The 24491-nt window shown below is 38.9% G+C and overlaps 1 protein-coding gene and 1 pseudogene across 2 annotated transcripts; both read left to right on the forward strand.

Moving 5' to 3' along the window:
* Positions 1-1164: 1164 nt before the first annotated feature.
* Positions 1165-19894, forward strand: DR1 (down-regulator of transcription 1; the record flags this gene model as incomplete). Its single annotated transcript, XM_079697137.1, has 3 exons — positions 1165-1384; positions 11603-11766; positions 19748-19894. 3 exons carry the CDS (start codon positions 1165-1167, stop codon positions 19892-19894), a joined length of 531 nt encoding a protein of 176 aa, XP_079553263.1.
* Positions 7064-7557, forward strand: LOC307047944 (protein C19orf12 homolog; annotated as a pseudogene). The gene has a single exon. The product of its transcript is annotated as a protein C19orf12 homolog (transcript).
* Positions 19895-24491: the final 4597 nt, after the last annotated feature.

Here is a 24491-nt window from a genome sequence, read left to right on the forward strand (position 1 = left end):
GTTCCTCTTCCTTTCAACCTCAATTCGGGCTCCTGAAGGTTAGCAAAGAGTTCTTTTTAACGAAATCCAGCGCTCCTTTGTCTCCAAACTTGGCTAGGAAAGGATTCCGAGGCCTCAGCCGGCTGAGAAGGTAGTGGCGGCGATCCACCCTCGCCGGGCCACCCACCCACCCCAACCCGAGTCTGGCGCTGAAACCCCGGCGCGTGCTTGGGGCTCCCCGGTACCGCGAGGCGCGCGCTCGCCCGGCCACTGTTCCTGGTAAAGGGCGGGATGCCAGGACGCGTGCCGGGACAGCGGCAGGCGGAAGCCACTGGCGGAGAGAACGGGCGGTTCCCGCCAGCGCGGGTGGGGGAAGGGCGGCAGCCACACCCGGAAGTCGGTCTGGAAGGGAGGGGGGAACATGTGGGGGCGAGGCTTCCGGTAGCGCAAAGAGTATCGGGAGAGGCTTCCAGCAAACCTTCTCTGGCTTCTGGAGGGACAGACCGCCGTTGCCGCGGCTTTGGCTTCTACGATCTGCGTTCGGGCTAAACGGCCACAGCGGCGCCACTGCCGCTCCCCTTGTGCCTGGTTCTGACCGTATTTGTTCCCCGGAGGCCGCCCCGGTTACAGCAGCGGCCGTGGCCGACATGTTGTGAGGCGGCGGCGCGGGTGTCTCAAGGATGGTTTGGCTGAGGCGGCAGCAGCGGCTGCTGGCGGCGGCGGCATTGGCAGCGGGGGCTCCGGCTCTGTAGAGCCCAGCCCGCTGGGTGTCCGCCCTGTACCGCGGCCAGACCAGTGCCCCTGGACCTTGCCTCTGCTCCGGCGCCGTTGGGGAACGGTTAGGCGACAGCGCACGCCCCTCAGAGGAGACACGAAGGGGGTTCTCCAGTGCTCAGATTTCCGGACCATCTAGCCTTCCCCTCTCCGACCTGGGCAGTGCTGTCCCCAGAATCCTCAGCCCCCCCCCCCCCCAAATTTGCTCCCAGCCTCGCCCTGAATCTTTCACATACGCGGGTGTTCCACGCCCTCTCGAGCCAACCCCTCGCCCCTTAATTTTCTGCACCCTCTACTCAGAGCGCCCCCCGGATTGCTCTCCGAGGGCAGCCTTTTGAAAAATCTTCGTGGAGCAGTGGACCAGAACTGGGGGAGTTTTCAAAGTCGGGGCGCGAGAGATAGGAAGGTACGATGGCTTCCTCATCTGGAAACGATGATGATCTCACTATACCCAGAGCTGCTATCAATAAGATGATCAAAGAGACTCTCCCCAATGTCCGGGTGGCCAACGATGCCCGGGAGCTGGTGGTGAACTGCTGCACTGAATTCATTCACCTTATATCTTCCGAAGCCAATGAAATTTGCAATAAATCGGAAAAGAAGACCATCTCGCCAGAGCACGTCATACAAGGTAAGTGGTATGTGTGGGATTTTGTTTCAAAGAGGGGCCGGGGACACAGTGCTAATCGCGTGACCCGTTCATGTCAAAGCCTTCAGTCCTGTCCCCTGGTTAGTACTGATAACTGAAAAAGCTGCGCGGGCATAGAGGCAGCCGGTGCCTTAAAATCCCTGTGTAATATTCTCGTGGTCCTTTTCAAACAGCGAATGCAGGTAAGGATTGCAAACGATTAGGTCAGCTAACATCCCCCCAAATAAGGTAGCAGCAGCGATCTCAATTTACAGCCAGGTAAGCCCAAGCAACAAGAATTTTGCCTACCTGAAGTGGAAGCTAGACGTGACAACTGAGAAAGTGCCTGCCTAAAGTGGAACCTAGATCATGACAACTGAGAGAGGAACCCAGAAGTTCTGCCTTGGAGAATTAGAATTCAGACCGGAAGTTCAAGCATGAGTGGAAAGGGTACCCCTTCCCCACCCGAGCTTTTCACCAGTGTAGAGGAAAAGATGAATTTTCAAAACACGAGTAAAAATATTCTTAACGTGCATGTTCAACGTTGTAAAGTTTATTAGTGTTGGATAGAGAGAGTATATTTTCTGCTTTAAAAATGGTTTCATGGTCCTAACGTTCATCAACAAGTTGCCAAAGCACTCCAGTTCAATTCTGTAAGAAAAGGGGCAGTGTTCTTTCATCTTTCTTCCCCTCCTTTCTTACTTTCTTCCTTTTTTCTGTAGCTTGCTTTGTTCCATGGAGACAGATTTTTAAAGCTTGGGTTGAAAGATTGTGAGAGATGTTTTTCATGGAATATTTCCCACTTGTTTCCTTCTGTCATCCCCATTTAGATGTAAACGCTTCAGCTTTTATTGAACAGCAGTTCTGAAAGTTTAACAGTTTCTTCTCTCATCTTGGAAACAATTTAGTTCAATTAATAGGGCTTTGGGGGACCATATTCTGATGGTTTGTTTCAGGGATGGGGAGACATTTACTAGTCATGTTTTGGGAAGCACGTTCTGTGACTTGTACATATACTCTTATGAAAAGGTTGCATTCTATTTGAGGTGCTAACTTGCTTTTTATAATAACCCAATTAAAATTCTAACAATTTCTTGATTGCTTTTGAAGTCAGAAAAAAATCATGGTTAATTTAATTTTGGTAGACAGGCGGTTGTCTACCATTTTATTTTTAAAATTTAACTTTTTAAAAGGTCACTTCCCTGTTATTCTGAAGTAGAGGACACATCTGCTCATATTCACCATATGCAATATTTTATGGTCAATATTGACAAAAGGATTAAATGATTCATTTTTGATCCTTAATGATGTGTAGGAGGTAGATTTAAAACATACTCTGCCATTTCCATTTCAGTACATAAGGAGAAAAAAAATCCCTAGGAAGAAGTATATTTGATTTTAAAGCTAGTGTTTTCTTCTACTTGTTTGGTGCACTCTGAAGTAAAATGAAAGCCAAGTTGTCTATGTTTCCTCTTGTGTTTTTATTTTTACATTGTATATGCAGTTGTCACAAGTCTTTCACAAGATTATCCAACACAAATAGCTGTAATTACCTTTTACAACTCATAAAAGAGAAAAATGATCTTTTATCAACATTGTCTTTTTAATGAAAATTGCAAAAGATTTCAAAAGGATCTGCCTAAACATTTGTTTACACCACAGAAGTGGGGATCATTCCAAAAATCTAAAAACACATTACAATCTGTCTTCTTGGGTAGAGTTTATTCTTTTCTAGGATATATTTAGATTTCTGATTGACATGATGGAAGAAGAGTGCAGCTGTAGTGAACAGTATGCTAAACAGCTCAACTTTGGAATATGCTAAATTCAGTTTAACATATGAGTCAAAAAGTTCAAGTGAAAGCATTTTCCTTGTGTACTGAGGATGATTTATTAATTTAAAAAAATCACGCATTAACCTGCTACAGCCATATAAATTTACATTTTTTTTTCTTTTAACATTGCCTTTGTTAAGTGGATAAGGACCTACATTTTAGCCCCAAATCCTCCCCAGTTAGGGGAATAGATTTTATACATTTATAATCTCATATTGATATCATATTGCTTAATCATTTAAAGAAACTTTTGTCTTGAGTGATTAAAATTTTTTAAAAGAAATCCTTAAGGTGTGTATTTTTTTAGGTGTTTAAAGTCTGTGTTTATAGACTAACTCTAGAAAGCTGGGTATGACATTTTTTATGCTGTTCTGTCAATGTTGATTATTTAAGAATGTAAGATATAGCCAAGTGGAATAATGTACGTTTTAAAGTGGTTTGATTTTCACATGTTGAAGTTTGGATTTTTTTAGTAATAAGTTTAATGAATTAAACTTTGCTTCAGAACATTTCACTTGTTCACTTGCCACTTTGCTTTACCTTGTCAGGGCAAATTAAGCATTTGAGGCAGTTCTGTAAAATGCATGCAGGAGTTAAAATAATTTTATTGCCAGTAAATCTGAAATTATATAACCTAGTTAAAGTTTTTAAAAATTATCTTAATATTTTGCTTATTTTTAGTTTAAGAACATGGACTTTGAAGATCACATACACACAACAGAGGGAGTTCTAAGCTTATAAGGTGTTCCTTTTATTTCGTTGCTGGGTTTCTGTGAACACATATCTTTAAATGAGTACTAACATGTTCTGTTGCATTATGGAAAGAATTGACATTGAGAATTAGGAGCTGCAGGTTCTGTACTGGAAAGTCTGGCCTTAGGCAAATCTGTTAACTAAGGTTTCCCCATTTATGTATAAATAATACTTAATGGTTTCAGGTATAATTAGCAATTACTGAGAATCTGTCAGGATTGAGAAATGTACATGAAATATGCTACAATAAATAATAATTTAAAAACTTTATAGTGATACTGATTGAAATATAAAGCTGAAAGTCTGTTATGTTTAACCTTACATCATGATGCCATTTGTAAAGCCAAAGTGTAAATAAGAATATTTTAAGTGATATTATTTTATTTCTGCATTTTAAATCTCTTGCTACATTTTTTTTTCCTCATGTTTTTGAGAATAGTAACTGAAAGTAGTGAAAGTTTGAAAAAGTCTCCGAGGATTCACTTCTTCAGCAGTTGTGTTGCTCCAAGCTCTATGTTGAAGAACTTAAAAAAAAAAAATTATAATCCCTCTCACACTGGTACTTTGGTAAAATACAAAAAAAGTGGATCACTAGAAAAACAAAATGAAATTTTTTGATATGCATTCAATTGAAATAAAATTACTTTGTGAAATTGCTATGAAGTTTCTTTTTTTTTCCCCAGCTTTTTGAAGTATAATTGACATGTAGCATTGTGTAAGTTTAAGATTTACAATGTAATGATTTGATGTGTGTATATATTATGAAATAATTACCACAATAAAATTAGTTAACACAGCCATCACTTCACATAGTTACAGTTTTGCTGTGAAGGTTCTTAAAATGCTTACTTTGAATTTCTGTACTTAACTCATTGCAGACCATTACAGGCATTTCTGGCACAAGTCCATGGACCACACTTTGAGAATCTTGCTCTAAAGCCTAAACCACAGTCTGTTTTGGAAAGTGGATGTGGAGTAGTTTTGAAATCAGAGGATCTGAGTGATTGCAGAGAAGTTGTAATAATAATAAGAATGATATTGTATTGCCTAAATAATCATCCATACTGAAATTTTTTTCTGAAGGGACATTAATTTACATTGCACAATTTATCACATAATCAGGTGCTTTTCAAGTTAGGATTTTACTGTTTTCTTTAAAACTGATGTCTTTTGTTTTTGTTTTCCTTCTGCCACCCAGCAGTTACTTTTGAATACTACTGTGTACTTGGCACTGTACTAGATACTGCTAAGGATATAAAGATGAATGATATTTGATTCTTGCTCTGCCATCCGTCTCTCATTGTTGTCCCAGATTCCCACGAGTGGTGATACCATAGAGGGCATGATTCTTAAGGGTCTTTGTCAGGCCAGTAAGCCAAGAAGTCACTTTGGCCTACATCCTCTTAATGTATTTTAAGTTAACTACATCACCTCCATACCTCCATCGCCTAACATACAAACAAAAGAAAATAGAGAAATTAGAGAATGCTATTTTTTATAGTTTAGTTTTTTCAAATGAAAAGCATGCATTATGCATTTGAAGTATAAAGTAATTCACACAAATTCATATTATAACAAAACTTTTGAGGAGTACATCATTTTTGGTAAAATATAAGATACTACTGTATTAAAATTGTTGGGTGGACATTTTTACCTTTTTTTTTAAGTAGTTGTCTTAATATCTGTCTTTCAAATTGAAAAAAAAACATGCTAAATGTTTTTTTTTTTTTTTTCCTTAATATGCCATGCACTTTTCTGGGTACAGTTTTAAGATAGATGGCAGAGGGTAGCAGACAGACCTCTGAGAAACAAGTGATAGGTGTTTTATCCACAAATTTTAAAATATATATATTATTATTTATTTAATTTATTTTTTTGGCTTTTACTCTGAGATCCTTAGCACAAGGGCCATCAATAGTCCATAAAATCCCTTTGTACAAATTAGAAAAAAGCACTCCTTCCGTGTATTAATTTTGTATCCTGCAACTTTACTGAATTCATTGATTTGCTCTAGTAGTTTTCTGGTGGCATCTTTAGGATTTTCTATGTATAGTATCATGTCATCTGCAAACAGTGACAGTTTTACTTCTTCATTTCCAATTTGGATTCCTTTTTTTTCTTTTTCTTCTCTGATTGCCATGGCTAGGACTTCCAAAACTATGTTGAATAATAGTGACGAGAGTGGACACCCTTGTCTTGTTCCTGATCTTACAGGAAATGCTTTCAGTTTTCCACCATTGAGAATGACGTTTGCTGTGGGTTTGTCATATATGGCCTTTACTATGTTGAGGTAGGTTTCCTCTATGCCCACTTTCTGGAGAGTTTTTATCATGAATGGCTATTGAGACACTCTTTCCTTAAAAACATTTACTACCTTCTGCCAGAAAAAGTGCTATAATAAGCATACAAATCTATGATGTTTACAATATGAATGACTCTCCTCAGATATGCTGCTGTTGTGCACTGAACCACTTGCACAACTGTTAACTGATGGCCCTGCTTAGGAGCCATTTTCCTTATCCTTTAAGATTCTCCTTTATGTAAAATGGGGATATTATTACTACATGATAACAGATGATGTAAAATATCCCCGTTTAGAAAATGCTGTATCCAGTTACTCATATCTGTTAGCCAAAATGTGTTTAAAAGTAGGATTAAAGTCAATGCAGTTTTGAAATTAAATTTATGGCTTCTCCTGTTGAACCATTTTATTGATAGTACAGTGTTTGTACTCAGCATTGAGAGTATAGCTCTTTCAATAATATTAAATATTAACCTTGGACTGACTTGCAGTTTTTTTTTTTTTGAAAACAGTGTTCTCAACCTTACATGTTTTTAAAAGTGAGTTTTTTGTTTCTGTTTTTAAATTTTTAACCCAAGCCCTCCATGGTTTAAGGTAGATTGGATTGAAGTTTTTAATGTCTAGTCTAGTGATTCATGACATTTTGAAGAGTTCTCTCAAGTGTATTGATTTGTTAATTTTGTAAATTTAATATACTTGTTCAGCTTGAATTTAATGGTGTGAAAATGCATAGCTATACATTTATTTAGGCCCTGTATACTTACTAGCATACTCTTAAATGTAAGAGAAAAGATGAATAAAAAAAGTCCCCGCGCCTGCCAGCCTGTGACCTGGCGGCGCCGCCTCCGCAGGTCTACTGCGATGCCCATCGCGGGGGAGGACATCATGAGGCTCCTGTGCTCCGTCTCAGAGGAGAGGAAAATGCGGGGGGCCATCAAGCACTCCGGGAGGGGCGGCCTGGTCACAGGGGCCGTGGCCTTCATTGGTGGTTTGGTGGGCGAGCCACCAGGACTAGCCGTTGGGGGGGCCGTCGGGGGTTTGTTAGGCGCTTGGATGACAAGTGGACAGTTTAAGCCAGTTCCTCAGATCATAATGGAGCTGCCACCTCCCGAGCAGCAGAAGCTCTTTAACGAAGCCACTGCCTCGTCAGGCGCCTGGAATGGACAGACGCCGTGCACCTGACCATGCTGGTCATGGGCAGTGAGGCCCTGCAGCAGCAGCTGCTGGCGATGCTGGCCAACTACGACACCAAGGAGCTCCGGGCGGAAGTGCAGTGCGACGACTAGGCCTCTGCTCCGGGAAGCGGGGTCCATTTAGATGATTCCCCCCGACTCATGGAAGGTGACTGGGGAGCTGCAGGAAGCCCCGCATCATCAGAATATTACCCTAAACTGTAGCGAAGTCTCCTGCTGGAGAGGCTGGGGCTGTGCTATATCATGTTCTAGAAATTATTTGAGAAGATGCCGTGTTTTGTGGCCGTGTGCACCTGTGTGCCCTGACAACCCTTCAACTGGGAAGCTGGTGAACAGTAAAACCGTGACTGCTGCCACGTAGCGGCAGTTTTCTGAATCTACTCTCGCTCACACAGGAGCTGGAAGGAGGTCTTCACGTTGAGCCTTCTCATGTCATCATGTGAAGATGATGCCTGTCCAGGCAGCCGTTGCCCTACCAGCCCTCCCTTGGGACCTTGGGGCTGTCCCCTGCTGGAATCATGTTTACCTCTTGAACGCCCCTTCCCCACCCAGTGACTTCTGAGTGGCCTCAGGGAGGGGGCAGTTGGCCTGCTGAGTGAGGCCACAAATATCAGTGGCACCCAGCCCCTCTCCCAGTAGCTGCCCGACTGGGCTCTCGCCCTCCCAGGGGCTTGCTTTCCCCATCTGGAAAGTCATAGTAGTTCTTGGGTGATGTTTTTTAAATTAAATATTTTCAGTAAAATTATTGCTCTTTCCGAAATGGTAGAATTATAAACTATCTCTAAGAAATGTGTCCACCCTAAATTTCCCCTAATACTGTTTTTGCTTTGCTTTCAGAACCACAACTTGACTAAGTGTCATCAAACTAGAATAAATGTTTTCTGAGCAACAACAACAAAAAGATGAATTAAAAAAAAAAAGATGAATAATATGTCCAAGTTAAGGGACTCTTACATGTTAGACACTGTGTTGTTAAATGCCTTAGGTTAATCACTTGTTGATTCCCACAATCCTTAAAGTATTAAAAATATAATAGTGAATACTTAATTTTGCTCCTTCTATGGGCCAGCCTCTGTTCTTAGCTCTTTGTTTATATTCATTTTTTCTTCACAGCAACCTGATCTGATAAGATGTAGGTACTGTTATTCTTGTTTTAGAGGAACAGAGGTGAAGGAACTTACCCTGACTCACACAGCTAATATGAGGCAGAGTTGGGAGTCAGTCCCTGTGGGGCTGCAAGCTTAACCACTATAGTGCTTCTGGTTGTAGGAAGATGTTATGAAATAGATGCTGTTTTCATTTTAGAGATGGAAAATTGAAGCTTAGAGATATTAAGCAACATATCCAAGGTTATACAAATACCGTGACAACCAAGTTCCAAATTCTAGTCTATCTTATTTCAAAAGGGGGAGATTACGTCTGTCTAGGAGGATCAGGCAAGCTTAATTTGAAGATATATTTTGATCCAGGCCTTGAATGAATTACTGTCAACACGAATGTGGGAAACTGGTGCCTGTTGGGAAACATTGAGCGGTCAGCTTTAACAAAGTATGCAGGGATTTAATGGCAGAAATAAAGCTGGGAAGGTAAGTGGGGCTAGATCCTGGAGAACCTTGTTGTAGGGCTAAGGAAATAAGACTTTTCTTTTTAAAATTTATTTATTTAATTTTTAAAAATTTTTGGCTGCATATGGTATTTGTTTTTCTCTTTTTGGCTGCGTTTGGTCTTCGTTGCTGTGCTCGGGCCTTCTTTTAGTTGCAGCGAGTGGGGGCTACTCTTCTTTGCAGTGCATGGGCTTCTCATTGCGGTGGCTTCTCTTGTTGTGGAGCACGGGCTATAGGCATGCAGGCTCAGTAGTTGTGGCGTGGGAAGCCACCAGGGAAGCCCAAGACTTTTCTTTAGAATAAGAAAATAAGACTTTTCTTTAGAATGTGGTGGGACACCTTAAATCATTTACTGATTTCTTTTGGTACTGTCTCCAGCCAGTATTATTGAAAATGCACTACTATGCTTGTGCCTTTAAAAAAGAGAAAAGAGGGATTTCCCTGGTGGCACAGTGGTTAAGAATCCGCCTGCCAATGCAGGGGACACAGGTTCGAGCCCTGGTCCTGAAAGATTCCACGTGCTGCGGAGCAACTAAGCCCGTGTACCACAGTTACTGAGCCTGCGCTCTAGAGCCCGTGAGCCACAACTACTGAAGCCTGCGCGCCCAGAGCCTGTGCTCTGTAACAAGAGCAGCCACCGCAATGAGAAGCCTGCACACAGCAATGAAGAGTAGCCCCTGCTTGGGGCTTCCCTGGTGGCGCAGTGGTTAAGAATCCACCTGCCAATGCAGGGGACACGGGTTCGAGCCCTGGTCCAGGAAGGTCCCACGTGCCGTGGAGCAACTAAGCCCGTGCGCCACAACTACTGAGCCTGAGTGCCACAACTACTGAAGCTTGCGTGCCTAGAGCTGGTGCTCTGAAACAAGAGAAGCCGCCCAATGAGAAGCCCGCGCACCGCAACGAAGAGTAACCCCCGCTCGCCGCAACTAGAGAAAAGCCCACGCGCAGCAACAAAGACCCAATGCAGCCAAAAAAAAAAGAGTAGCCCCTGCTCGCCGCAACTAGAGAAAGCCCGCGCGCAGCAACGAAGACCCAATGCAGCCCCAAATAAATAAATTTATTTTTAAAAAAAGAGAGAGAGAGAGAAAAGTTAAAACTTTGGCTTCTAGCATTGACACTTAAAAAATAATGTCTGTCAATTCAAGTAAAAAATTCAGGTTGCCTAATTTCCTACTATACTCCAAACTCCTTGAGGCCAGGGATTAGGTGGTGGTTAATTTGGTAAACAGAACTCAGAATAAGAATAATGTCTTATTGAAATTTTGGGAGGCAAGGGGAGGGTCTGTAAGTTAATTAAAATTCAAGTAATAGTCTGCTTTTTGGCATCACATTATTTCTAAAGACGGTTGATGAAAACAGCTTAATATATGAAGTAATTAAAGTTGTAAGTCATTCAAAATGCCTTAAAAACCACAGCTTATATGGGAATGTAAATTTTAAAGGTATATTTGGTATTCTCCTTGAAGAGCAAATTCCTAAAGTTGGAACTTAGGGCATCTTTACTGAGGGAGTCTGGCTCATCATAGTTGTTGAAAGACTGTAAGAACTGCTGAACTAACTTAAGTTCATTTACTGTGTTTTTCACCACCTATATTTCATCAGTGGCTTAGAAAGCAAAATATGATTTTGGGGCCTTAACATTTAGAAAACTATATAATCTTAAATACCGTGAGCCAAAAGGAAATTTTATGCTTTGTCTTTCTGGATTACAGAAGGCCTTTTTTTCTTACAAATTTTTCTTTCTAAATGTGAAAAAATAAAGGGAGAGAATATTTTGTTAATGTTTCTTCTATCCTTATAGTCTTCCTTTATCCCAGTTTTTCTGCCATGTCACTTTAAATATTTTTATAGTGTTTCCTGTTAAGTTTTATTTTCAAGGGAAACTTTGGTTGAATATAAATGCTGAATTTCATAAGCTCTTTCCACCAGTATTTCTTAAACTTGGCAGTTTGAGTGTCTTTGCTAAAAATACTAGTTTCCTGCTGGTATATTAGACAAAAGAACTTATCTATTCTTTCATCTTATCCTGCTGAAAGAGCATGTGTTACCAGCCTACTTTTTCTAAGCCAAATGGTACAAAATATGTTTTATTAACAAATATATTCCAAATATTTGCTTTTTTTGTATTCTTTGAGAAAGTGATGTCTTAATGGTTGATTTACTATGAGTGGTATAGGAAAAATGTTTTCTTACTAAAACCACATGTTCTTACATTGGACTTTTTTTTTTCCTCCAGGAAATGCTTTGGATTTTAAAAAATTAGAAAGAAAAGGAAAAGTGAAGGCCAGTGCCTTGAAATGTTCCTTAAGTTTTAACTAATTTGCCATCTAATATTAATAAAGTTTGATAAAATATTTTGTCTTAGCCATACCAATGATTGTTGTGCAGCTATAGAATAGGTAAAATTATTAGAAAGCAACAACCTTCCCCTCCAACCCCCAGCCCAAAACCCTCACCAAACTTAATGTTCCATAGGTGAGAGAAAAAGTTGTGTTTTACCACTTTTTCATGTTTTCATATTTTCATTTCCCCAGCACTAGAAAGTTTAGGCTTTGGCTCTTACATCAGTGAAGTAAAAGAAGTCTTACAAGAATGCAAGACAGTAGCATTAAAAAGAAGAAAGGCCAGTTCTCGTTTGGAAAACCTTGGCATTCCTGAAGAAGAGTTATTGAGACAGCAACAGGAATTATTTGCAAAAGTAAGTAACGCGTTTTAAATTATTTTCATCTGAATCTGACCCTTTTTGCTAACCAAAATCATACTGGTTTCTAAAACTATTTCCTTAGTCAACATACGTACCCCCAAAATTTTCTTTCTGTGGCTGATTGTTTGATCATAGAGTCTGATGTTAGGTCTGGCTAGTTTTTTACTTTATATAAAAGCAAATATTTGCAACAGCCTGTTTTCTGAGGAGAACAACTCCAAATAACTACTGAGATTTTATTTTGATGTTTTTTCAGGCAGAATGGCCATTTAAAAGCATGAAAAGTATACCTAAACATTCTTAAGATTTAAAATGATAGACTGGTGAGAAAATATTGTATCAAATTTTTAGATGAATGACATATAAGAAAAATCTGATTAACATCTACTTTGTAGTTAAATTAGGTCTTTTTTTTTTTTTTTTTTTTCTTACGGTACGCGGGCCTCTCACTGTCGTGGCCTCTCCCGTTGCAGAGCACAGGCTCCAGACGCGCAGGCTCAGCGGCCATGGCTCATGGGCCCAGCCGCTCCGTGGCATGTGGGATCTTCCCGGACCGGGGCACAAACCCACATCCCCTACATCGGCAGGCGGACTCTCAACCACTGCGCCACCAGGGAAGCCCTAAATTAGGTCTTTAATACACCTTTAAAACATTCTAATCTTAAAAACTTCGAAGGGCCAGTGGAGCAGAGAAAGGGAGAAAACTTTTCTCCTTTCTTGCTTGTCACAGTTCTAATGTCCAGTCTGTGAAGGATTAGCAACAAGTACTAATATCCCTTTATTTTTTAAGGAAGGAGGGGACCACAGGGAGCTGGGACTGAATGGAATTTGTGGCTAGCCTCTTAGAATTTCACCAATGTTATTTCTGTACCATCTTCGGGGCCTGCTTTGGCCCATCCTTAGAATCCTGGGTACCTTCTTCATTCCCTTCCATGTCCCCTTGGTGGCAAAATAGAAGCAAGCTCTGTAACACATTTCGGAGCCATCCTCTGTGGAAGATCATATTTTCCAAAGATGACTGCTATAGTATATCTCACCCCTCGTGTTCTCCCCATGGTTCACTATTCCTTGGTGTTATAGCAGAGGCAACAAAGGCTGGCAGCATTTATTACCTAATAAAAATACCTAGGGATGAGGATAAGGGGATGCAGAAGCCCACAGAGCACAGCTTTCACATGGAGTGAGTAGACACTACAACCAGTATGCACACATACCCCATGCTGATGGCAAAGACCAACACCAAAAAGCTTTCCATCATTCCTTTCCACTCAGGCATGGGATGCAACGCCTAGAATACTTACAGGTATGTAGGGCAAGAACAAGAGGAAGAAATTGAGAGAGAAAAATTGGCGTTTCCTTCTTCTCTACCAGGTTCCTTGAAGCTGGGGAGAAGACAGTTACAGAGTACAGTGATTCTTGAATGTGACTGAATATTTACTCCACGTAAGACTGAGAGCTTAATAACCTGATTATTAAGAATGCAAATCACTGTTCAAGGCAAAATTTATCGGCTGGGGCTGAGGTACCTTAACGGTATTTTTACTTTCTCTTCTCTGTACCTCCTCCCCACCTACCCTGCAAAGGTAGGGGCAAGGAATTATGAACTTGAAAATGTATGATAACAGCTTAAAAAATAATCCATTCCATTTTTGGGTACTACTAAAATGCTCAGATTGCTCAAGCAAACTGTCTATATGTAAATACTTTTTTGAAATAAAGCATTTGACTGACTTTCCAGTGGGAAGATCTTGAAAGTTAGACCTAAATCATTGGGCCAGAGGTGGTTCTATGGCAAAAAGGATGTAAAATATGGAGTGTTTCAGTTCCATAGAGATACTTATTTCATCATGGGAATAGAGCTGTATGGTCATTTATAAATGTCTGTCCCTACCATTAGTCTGTAAGCTCTCTGAGGGCAGGACCCATTATTAGTTGTATCTCTAGCATCCACCTAACATGGTAACTAGCACAGGGGGAGTATTCAGTAACTATTTGTTGAATGGATAACTGAGTTGGGTTGGTAAGTCCAGGAAGCACAGAACTCTAGGGGTGGAAGAGACTTTAGAAAATCATTTACTTCAACCTTGATCTTCCAGATTACAATTCTGAGGTTCGAGGAGGTTAAAGAACCTATTCATTATTTTAAAAAAAAGAGGGGAGAAGGTGATGTTGTTTTTTCCCTACAAAGTTCTGGCTTCTCATTTGAAATTGAAAGACAGGTTTGGTTTGAATAGAATAAGAATTGCTACCAGTTACTGTAATTACCATTAGAACTGGGAAATACCATTTTAGGTCATCTCTTCCAGATTAGTACCATAACTGATCTCTTTGCAGTCATAACAACCAGTTTTGGTTTATATTTAAAAGCATTTGAATTTTAAGTGTTATCAAGCACTAGACAGCAGATACCATTTGAACTAATAAGGAAGATAAAAGCTTACCAGCATTTGAGTTCTAAACATGTGTTAATCATGTTGCCAAGTAATTTACCAGTATTATTTCATTTAATCCTCACAGCAACCTATGAAATAGGTGCTAAAGTGGAAAAGCCTTTGAGGCAGGCATGAGCACATGCAAACAGTGTTATAATCCATATGAATATGAGGTACCAAATGAGGAGTGATAATTTTTTTTTAAAGCTAATGGCAGACTTCCCTGGTGGTTCAGTGGTTAAGAATCTGCCTGCCAAAGCAGGGGACATGAGTTCGAGCCCTGGTCCAGGAAGATCCCACATGCTGCAGAGCAACTAAGCCCGTGCACCACAACTACTGAGCCTGCGCTCTAGAGTCTGCGAGCCACAACTACTGAGCCCATGTGCCACAGCTACTGAAGCCCGTGCGCGTAGAGCCTGTGCCCTGCAACAAGAGAAGCCACTGCAGTGAGAAGCCCATGCCCTGCAATGAAAAGTAGCCCCCACTCACTGCAACTAGAGAAAGCCCGCGTGCAGCTAGACTAGAGAAAGCCCGCGTACAGCCACGAAGACCCAACACAGCCATAAATAAATAAATTTATTCATTTAAAAAAAAAAAGGCATGAAATAGCAAGACGTCTTTAAAAAAAAAAGCTAATGGCTATTATTTATTGAGTCTCTACTATTGCAGATCACCTACAGGGTGCCAAAGGAAATATTTGATAAAAGGAAAATGATGCTCTGCTAAATACTTTATATACTTTACAGAGTTCTTAATGAGTAATACAAATTTTGCTATACCCATTTACGCCTTAAGAAACGGACTCAGAGATAGACAAGCTTGCGTGAGATCAGATCATTTGTTCTCCAAATATTTATTAAAGTCTTCACTATTTACCAGATACAGTGTTAGGTGCTAGGCTTCTAACAGTATAAAAAAGAGACATGGTTCCTATCATTATGAAGCTTAGTACTGGGAAGGATTGACTTAAACAAATGAAAGAGTAAGTACCTTTTGACTCCAAAACCTGTGCTCTTTCTACTATACTGTGCTAATGCTCTAGCCACCATTTTGTTTGCTTAAATTTATTTTGGAACTTTTAAGTGAAATGAACATGCTTTATCATTTCTAGGGCAAAAAGATGAATGAAAAATAACTGACTGACTGCCATATCTGTCTTCAGCTCTCTACCCTTGTCATCTATTTTGTTTTGTTTTTTTCCCCCTTATCTCCCTTCTTTCTTGCCCTGACCTATGGGTGAAAATACCGTAGTATTTCTTTGCTATTGTGAGAAAAATCAGAAGAGAAGTAAAATTATAGCAGCCACTTAGTACTTTTTTTCCTAGAGTATAAACTACTTTAGTCTTAAATATAAAAGGAACTGATAAATTATTATAACATATTTTCATAACTTTCATTTCACTTAATCATTTAGACTTTATTTTATATGCCAACACAATAGCAGCCTCATTTGAAGCTATCTTTCACTGTTAGCAGCAAATATTTGAAAAGGAGGTAATCTCTAATATGTTGGGATTAAAGTTAGCTGTAAATTATAAATGAGTTATTTTAGTGTGTGGAAGTGGGAAACTTAAAACACAATGAAAATCTCCAGAAGAAGTGAATTAGGAAGTATATGCCTACTTACTTCTCTTTCACTCTTCCATTTTAGAAGGAAAATACTTGGGATGGATTGGGTGAGAAGCAAAAGGGAAAAAAAGAAAGCAGAATAAATACACTGAAATTTTTAATTTGTGGAAATGAATACAAATAATATTTACCAATCAACATTGATTTTAAAGACACTGGAATGCTTTTATGTTCAGAGAGAAAAGTATGGGTGCTGATATGGGGTGATGATACCTAAAAGTCAGTTAAATTTTTAGTGTAACCAGTACATGTCTTTGTAGATCATTGAGCAAACTACAAGATAAAACAACTTTGCAATAAGACCTGTGCAGAGACTTGAAATTATTTGAATTATCTTTTCTGTGCCACAATGTATCTATTTATAGTTGATTAGGCCACAAAGTAGGTGTTATTGAGTTGATTAAATCGATATATTTGGTTTGCCCTACCATTTTCAAGTATTTTCTGTGAAGCGTTCTTAGTCTATTTTGAACTCTGGGTATTCCTGCCATAAAAGTAAACATGCCTGTGTGTTATGGAAATATTTTCTATATTTCTTTATAAAAATGGGTAGAAGTAGTTACTAGAATACCTGGTCTTTAATTTCCTAAACAAATACAAAAAACGTTTTTGTCTTGTAGGGAAGGTATAATATAGGTATATTAACAACTGTATTATGAGGTTGACTAGTCTCATAAGGAAGATTTAAAGAGATCCCCAAGTACAGAGATATCACATTAGATTTTAATGATATAGGAGTGTGCCAGTTACTAAGCAATTATCTCAGCGTGAAACCCTCCTTTCTATGTTCCGCTTTGAGACGGGGCCCAGTACTCTGCAAACCGTTTCTGTTTTCTAGCTGACTTCCTTTAGACTGTGCTGCCAATAGGGGGCTCTAGAGGGAGATTACAGGGCTGGGTAGAAGAAGGCACATGTTCCTTTCTTTTACTTTCAGTTGGCTTCAAGTTTCTTTGAGCAACCCAGCAATGCTTCACCCTGGCTGCATCATTTTTTTCCTGTAGTGGGAACTGAATCTGGTTTGTAGTTTCTCTAATACAGAAGCAGCCTGAACATGCATCCCCTTCCTCAAGGATTTGGGTCTCAAACCTTGAGGCCTTCCTCTAAGCTCAGAGATGGTAGTAGTACCAGCCAATTTATGCCCCTTCTTCAGAAGTCTGAGTTTCATTTCCATGGGTTGCACCTCTAAGCTTCCAAGTTTTAAAAATCCCAGCCTCTTCCCTTGTTTCTCCCAGTTTTAGGGTTGGTGGCTGCTTCCTGTAGTTTCCACCCACATATCTTAGTGTTCATTTGTTGCCTTTTCAGTTACCTAGTTACCACCTTTATACTTGGTTAATAATCTTTTATATGACATTCTTTCTATTTCCCTGACTAGTGTAACTTCTATCTCCTAATTAGACCCTGAATGATACTGGAAGGAATCAGGAACAAACTTAATGGAGAAACTGGTATTTCAGTTTGACTTGAAGGAAGAGTGGAATTTCAGTAGGTGAAAATCAGATTTCAAATAGAATGACTATCAGCATGAGTAAAGGTAGCAAAAGTGGGAGGGTATGATGTGTATTTAGGAAACACTTTATGTTTATCTAGGGGTTTTTTTTTTTTTGGAGCACAAGACAAATGTTTTGAAAGAATATTAGAGAAATACATTGGGGCAGACAGTAATTTGGAGGGTCTTGAACTCTAGGCTGAGAAATTTAGACTTAATTGGTAACAATTAAATGATTTTTTAAAAAAATTACAGATTAAACAAATTTATTTCATTTTATTTATTTATTTTTATTTATTTATTTTTGGCTGTGTTGGGTCTTCGTTGCTGAGCGCAGCTTTCTCTAGTTGCGGCGAGCGGGGGTTCCTCTTCATTGCAGTACACAGGCTTCTCATTGTGGTGGCTTCTCTTGTTGCATAGCATGGGCTCTAGTCACCCGGACTTCAGTAGTTGTGGCACGTGGGCTCAGTAGTTGTGGCTCGCAGGCTCTAGAGTGCAGGCAGACTTAGTTGCTCCGAGGCATGTGGGATCTTTCAGGACCAGGTCTCGAACCCATGTCCCCTGCATTGGCAGGTGGATTCTTAACCACTGCACCACCAGGGAAGTCCCTAAATGATTTTTTTTTAAGTGTAGTAATTCTCCCCTAGGAATGTTTGGATAATACATTCATGACAGATTATTAAGAAAAGTTAGGAATTTACATGGTAAAATCTTAAGGTTATGCTGAGCCTCATTGTTTTCCCACAAAACATTCATCCAGTCAGAAACTACTGGGGGCCTGTATGTTGGGAATGCAACAATGAATATGGAAACATTTTCTATTCTCCACTCTAGTGGAGAAAAAAGATGTATGCTCACGTAATTAGAGAACAAAATGGATAGGTATGGGAATGCATAGAGAATTACAGAATATGAAATAGAGCAGAAAATGTGACCTAGAAGGACCAAGAAAAACTGAAAACTGATGTGTGTTTTATTTTTTTTTATTTTTTATTAGTTTCTGCTTTATAACAAAGTGAGTCAGTCATACATATACATCTGTTCCCCCATCCTTTCCCTCTTGCGTCTCCCTCCCTCCCACCCTCCTTATCCCACCCTTCCAGGTGGTCACAAAGCACCGAGCTGATCTCCCTGTGCTATGCGGCTGCTTCCCACTATCTATCTACCTTACGTTTGGTACTGTATATATGTCCATGCCTCTCTTTCGCTTTGTCACAGCTTACCCTTCCCCCTGATGTGTGTTTTAAACGATGACTAGCAATTGGCCGTTCATAAAGGAGGGTATGAGCCAGGCTTAAAGAATAATTCTGAGAAAAGACAGAAACAACATTGTTTTGGTAAACTCTAATGGGAAATTATATGATCTTTTCAAAAACAGATTCATTTTTCCCTTCTTGGTGTGGTTTTTCTGCTAATGGATGAAATTAAATTGGGAAGGAGCCTTAGCTCGTGCAATAGGGCAGGTAATGCATATGTATGCATATTGGTTTCTCAAATCCTGTGGTGGTTTTTTTTTTTTTTTTTTTTTTTTTTTTTTTTTGTGGTATGTGGGCCTCTCACTGTTGTGGCCTTTCCCGTTGCGGAGCACAGGCTCCGGATGCGCAGGCTCAGCGGCCATAGCTCACGGGCCCAGCCGCTCCGCGGCACGTGGGATCCTCCCAGACCGGGGTACGAACCCGCGTCCCCTGCATCGGCAGGCGGACTCTCAACCTCTGCGCCACCAGGGAAGCCCCCTGTGGTGGTTTTTATAGAGGATATTTCAAATGAATGGATTTTAATTATCCCACTTAAATTCAGTACTGGATAAATAATTTTCACTAGTGTGTGTGTGAGAAGGGTATGTTCTTTGTGTGTATATACGTGTGTATTTACAGAGAGAGGGGAGAGGGACAGAGGAAGAAAGAGATGTATCTATAGAGTAGGGAACTGTGATAGAAACTTAAAAGAAATATCAAGGTAGCTAGTGCATTTATGTACAGTACTTTTCCCTAACAAAGGTATTGTACTAGCGAACTTTTAAGCCACAGAAATAATTTTTAGATTGCAAGTGTTTACGTCAAAATTATGAGTTGAGAGGACAGAAGAATCTAGTGAAACAAAAGAGAGAGAAACACAGGGAAAAGGAACCAAAGAGTGAATGTTGTGATTTTTCTTTGAATTTTTTTAGGTTCTTCAGTTGAACCATTATGTAGCATAAAAGGAAACTTTTATCGAAAATTTTTATGGAAACTTTTGGAAACTCTCCTTAAGAGAATTGAGAAGAAGCAATCTCTAATTATATTTTCTTTTAGAGTTCATGTTGTCCTGTTGTACAACAACTGTATCATGGTTGGAAAATATCCAAATTTGATGACTGAGTTTATGAAAGTGTGCATGTTGTAGGTTTTTTTAAAAATTACTATTTTTTTTTAATGTTTTTTGTGTTTAGGCTAGACAGCAACAAGCAGAATTAGCCCAGCAGGAATGGCTTCAAATGCAGCAAGCTGCCCAACAAGCACAGCTTGCTGCTGCTTCAGCAAGTGCATCCAACCAGGCAGGATCTTCTCAGGATGAAGAAGATGATGATGATATCTGAAATTCACCAGCTGAGTTTCTATTTCCTCTATAAATGTTTTTCCCTGCACAAGAAAACAGTGAAAGAAATGCTTATCTGTAATTTTGTATGCATCTTGGTGGACTTGCCATTGGTATTCTAGGGATGTCTGCCGTTAAGTTTCATCTATTGTGTGCTATTCATGTAAAAACTGTCTCTTCTAACTATTGAAAATTTAAGGCTCAGTATAATATCAATTTTGAATTTTTAATGGTGTTTATGAAATTTTAGATAGCAGTGAGTCCTTTATTTGATCAATAAACAGTGTTACAGAAAACTTCAAGTTTATAAAAATACAGTGAAATTTATACAGAAGCTCTAAATCTTCATTTGCATTTCCTCTGCCCTTTTAACTAAACTAAAAATTGGGAATTTTAAATTATTGGGGGGGAGGTGCTATGTGATGCAGTAGATATTAGATCAGGCTGGTGAAAAAACAAAGAGTTCAGTTCTGTAGTATTTGGATTTTTTGTCTTTTAAAATGAGTATATATACAGGCACTAAATATATATGCTCAGATGAATATACTTGTTTTAAAAAATCTCAAACAAGACATTCAAAAACTAGGATGAGTATGTTCAGTAGTAGTTGTAAAATTTGGTAGGTTATGTTTTGATTTGTTTTTGTTTTATGTAGAGGTAAAAACTAAAGTTTTATTATAGCATAATTCATCTTGAGCTACACTATTACATTTCAAAGACTGCCCCGTTTTGAGGACTGTCATGATTCTTAGTATTTCACTCCAATAATTGTTAATAGTATTACTTGCTTAGTCCATCCATGTTTATTGGAACTTGTGAAACAATTGCTTAGGTTCCATTGGTTTAACTAAGGTTCATGAATATTCAAACCTTTGCTCGGGGAAAGAAATGAAAGTTAATGAGCATGCTTGCTATAAGACGGATTTTTTTGTAATTTAACTTGTAGTCATAGTTTACTTATTATTTGTTTTTAGCATTACTTTTACAATTTCTTGACTAGATGGCCTAGAGCGTCCAATGCTTCCTTTTGAAATGGCATCATTGTCTCCATCGTAATTGAGCTTTAAAAAATGATTGTTTTGTTTTGTTTAAGAAAGTGTATCATAATTGATCAGCCCTATATGAAACATAGTTTCAACCTGCTCATTACAAGGGAAAAGCTTTAACTTGGTTCCAATAAATAAACTATGGTAGTGATTTTTATAGGAATCCAGCGTGTTGAAGAACTGGCCTATTGTTTGTATTTTGAAAACAGAATGGAAAGCCACTTAAGATAGTATGAATTAATCTAAATTCCTATGTCAGTTGCCAAATCATTTAAATTTGTATATTCACCAGGTCTAAAGACAGATTGCAGATGCCAGGATTCCAATTTTAATTGAAGAGCTAAATAAGTAAAGTTTACAAGTATTAGATTTCTTAATGATTATATTTTGCAGTTTTAGAAAAAGTGAAATATTGTCATACATTTATTAAATACACTTCTTCCATGCCACAACTAAGTGAATCTTGCTTAATGTATTGAGTTAAAGTTGGTATTGAATCCATGAAGTGCATTTGGACAAAATAGAAGGGATTGTTTTTTTAAAAGTTTAAGTACCAAAGGTAGTCTAGTCTAAGAAATAATAAGTGTTGGCTTTTCTAACTTGTACTGTAACATCCTTATACTTTCTATTTTAAGTATATCTGTTTCTTATGTAAACAACTTAGATATTTTTCCATACTTTTTTTTTGATGCAGAGTTCAGGTTAATTAATATTTTACTGCATCTGATAATGTATTATATGTTTGAATCCTAGTGACTTTTCATTTTGACATTCTTGTGATTTTCATATGCTATATTCTTCAAGCAATAAAATCTGATGTGTTTTATAAATTGTTTTTATATTTAATGATCTATATAGATTAATGGAATGAGATTTCTGTTATTACCATTTTTACTAGTTTCAAGAATCCTAGACCCAAAAGACATTTTGATCATTTGGTATATAGTACTTGACTTTCTCCTCTGTTTGCTGTTATTTCAGAAAATGTGGTTTTACTTGTATTTTTGTAATTTACAGTCCTAGGGTGCAGGCATAACAGAGCTAATTAAGCAGTATTTTACTCTTAGCTTATTTTTTAGCAGTTAACTATTACATTCTGTCTGTTGAGATTTTTAAAATCCTTTGGAGAGAGAAACAAAATCTTTATGGTTGTTGAGAAATAAAGTTATTGTTAAGTAAGTATTTCCCCCACCTCCTTGAGTATATGTCTTTTTCAGCAGATTATCAGGTAAGTGTTGAAAAGGCATCAATTTTTAAACTTACATATACCATACATATAAGTACATAAATAAGGGTTTTCACAAATTAAACATACTCATTTTGCCAGCTCTCAGATCAAGAAACAGAGTGTTATGAACATCCCAGAATCCCTCCTTTTGCCCCTGTCTCAGCACTATCTTCTTCTTCCTCCCCAGAAGTAACTACTATTCTGACTTCTAAAATCAGTTTTGCCTGTCTTTTATTTTATGTAAATGCAGTCATACATAATACACTCTTTTTTTGCTCATCATTATATTTGTGAGTGATTGGTTTCCTGATGCCACTATAACAAAATATCACAAACTGAGTGATTTAAAACAACACAAACGTATTCTCTTGCAGTCCTGAAGATCAGAAGTCCAAAATCAGTTTCATTAGGCCAAAGCTGAGGTTGGTTCCTGAATCTGGAAGTTAATTGTGAGTGGAAAATCTGTTTCCTTGTCCTTTTTTCATTTTCCAGTGTCTGCCTATAATCCTTCGCTTGTGGGCTCTTCCTCCATGTTCAAAGCTTCTGCTTTTATCATCACATCATCTTATCTTGTTCTATAGTCAAATATTCCTCTACATCTACATTTAGGGCCCACCTGGATAATCCAGGATAATCCCCCATCTCAAGATCCTTAATTTAATCATATCCACAAGGTCTCTTTTGTCATATACGGTAACATTTACATGTTCCAGGGCTTCAGTCCTGGATATCTTAGGAGGCTATTACTCAACCTACTAGAGTGAGATTCATTCATATTGTTGCATGTATTTGTAGTTCATTCATTCTCATTGCTGAATAGTATTTCATTATCTATTTTTATTATATACAAAATTTATCCATTCTACCATTGATGGGCATTTGAGTGGTTTCTGGTTCTGGGCTATTATGAATAATGCTGTGGAGAACATTCTTATATATGTCTTTTGGTGAGTGTATATATGCATTTCTGTTGAATATGTACTTGGGAGTGGAGTTGTTGGGTCATGGGGTGTGCATGTATTTGGTGTTTAGTGTGTACTGTCAGTTTTCCAAAGTGTTGTAAGAAGACACCATTTTAATGTGTACTATAATAATGAATTACTATAATGGTCTAGTGGCCTGAGAATGTTAATGAATTTCTTGAAATTCTTAAATTATACCAAATGAGTTATACTTGCTACAGCAGGTCTGTTGTTTAGTATGATAGCAAGAGGAAAATAAAGCAAAAGTATTTGTTCTTGTTATTGACACAGTAGTAGTATGCATTCATTAGATTATTGCTCCTCAGAAGAAATGCAAGATTTAGGTAATCATAAGCAGTATGTTGAGTTTAAAAATAGTATGTTGTTGGGCTTCCCTGGTGGTCCAGTTGTTAAGACTCCACGCTTCCAGTGAAGGGGACAGGGGTTCAATCCCTGGTCAGAGAACTAAGATCCTACATGCCGTGAGGTGCAGCCAAAAAATAAATAGATAAAACAACATAAAAATAGCATGTTGTAGAAAATCCATGATTTAAATTTTTAATTGAATTAAAAAATTTTTTGGTTACAACTTTATTTGGTGACATAGATATTTCCTCTTATCCAAACGGCCACTGGGAAGAATTATCCAATCCAGATAGGATAGGCTCCTGCCTTCCACTGGCTTCATGTGGATTTTTTTTTTCCTTCTTCTCTATCCCTAACACCTTGTCCCCGTCTATTTTTCACCTTGTCCCATGGCACAGAGTTTCATGGGTAGGATTGGCCAGGGTGAAGAGAATGGCAGCGTAAATGTAAATAGCCTCCTCTCACCTACCCCCACTTGTCACAAAAGCATCACCACTGATCCTTGTCCTGTTTCCACAAAATAAAAGACCTACCCTTAGCATAAGTGCTTAGTTTTGCTTTTTCCTGTAAAAGATGTAAATGAAAAGAGAAAGTAGGGAATCAGAGGAGGTAACTTTTAATTTATGATCAATTTCTACCAGAAATCAAGCAACTTAGTAAAACCTTAGAACAGGATCTTAGAACAAGATTCTCAACCCAGCATTATCGGCATTTTTGGCCAGTTACTTCCTTGTTGTGAGAGGCTGTCCTGTGTCTTGTGCAAAGTTTACCAGCATCCTTGGCTTATACGTACTGGATGCCAGTAGCAACCACTGCTCTCCACCCCATTGTAACCACTTAAAAATGTCTCCAGGGCTTCCCTGGTGGCGCAGTGGTTGAGAGTCCGTCTGCCGATGCAGGGGACACGGGTTCGTGCCCCGGTCCGGGAAGATCCCACATGCCGCAGAGCCGCTGGGCCCGTGGGCCAAGGCCGCTGAGCCTGCGCATCCGGAGCCT

The sequence above is a fragment of the Hyperoodon ampullatus genome, assembly GCF_949752795.1.
Source record: "Hyperoodon ampullatus genome assembly, chromosome: 2".
Classification (NCBI taxonomy): domain Eukaryota; kingdom Metazoa; phylum Chordata; class Mammalia; order Artiodactyla; family Ziphiidae; genus Hyperoodon; species Hyperoodon ampullatus.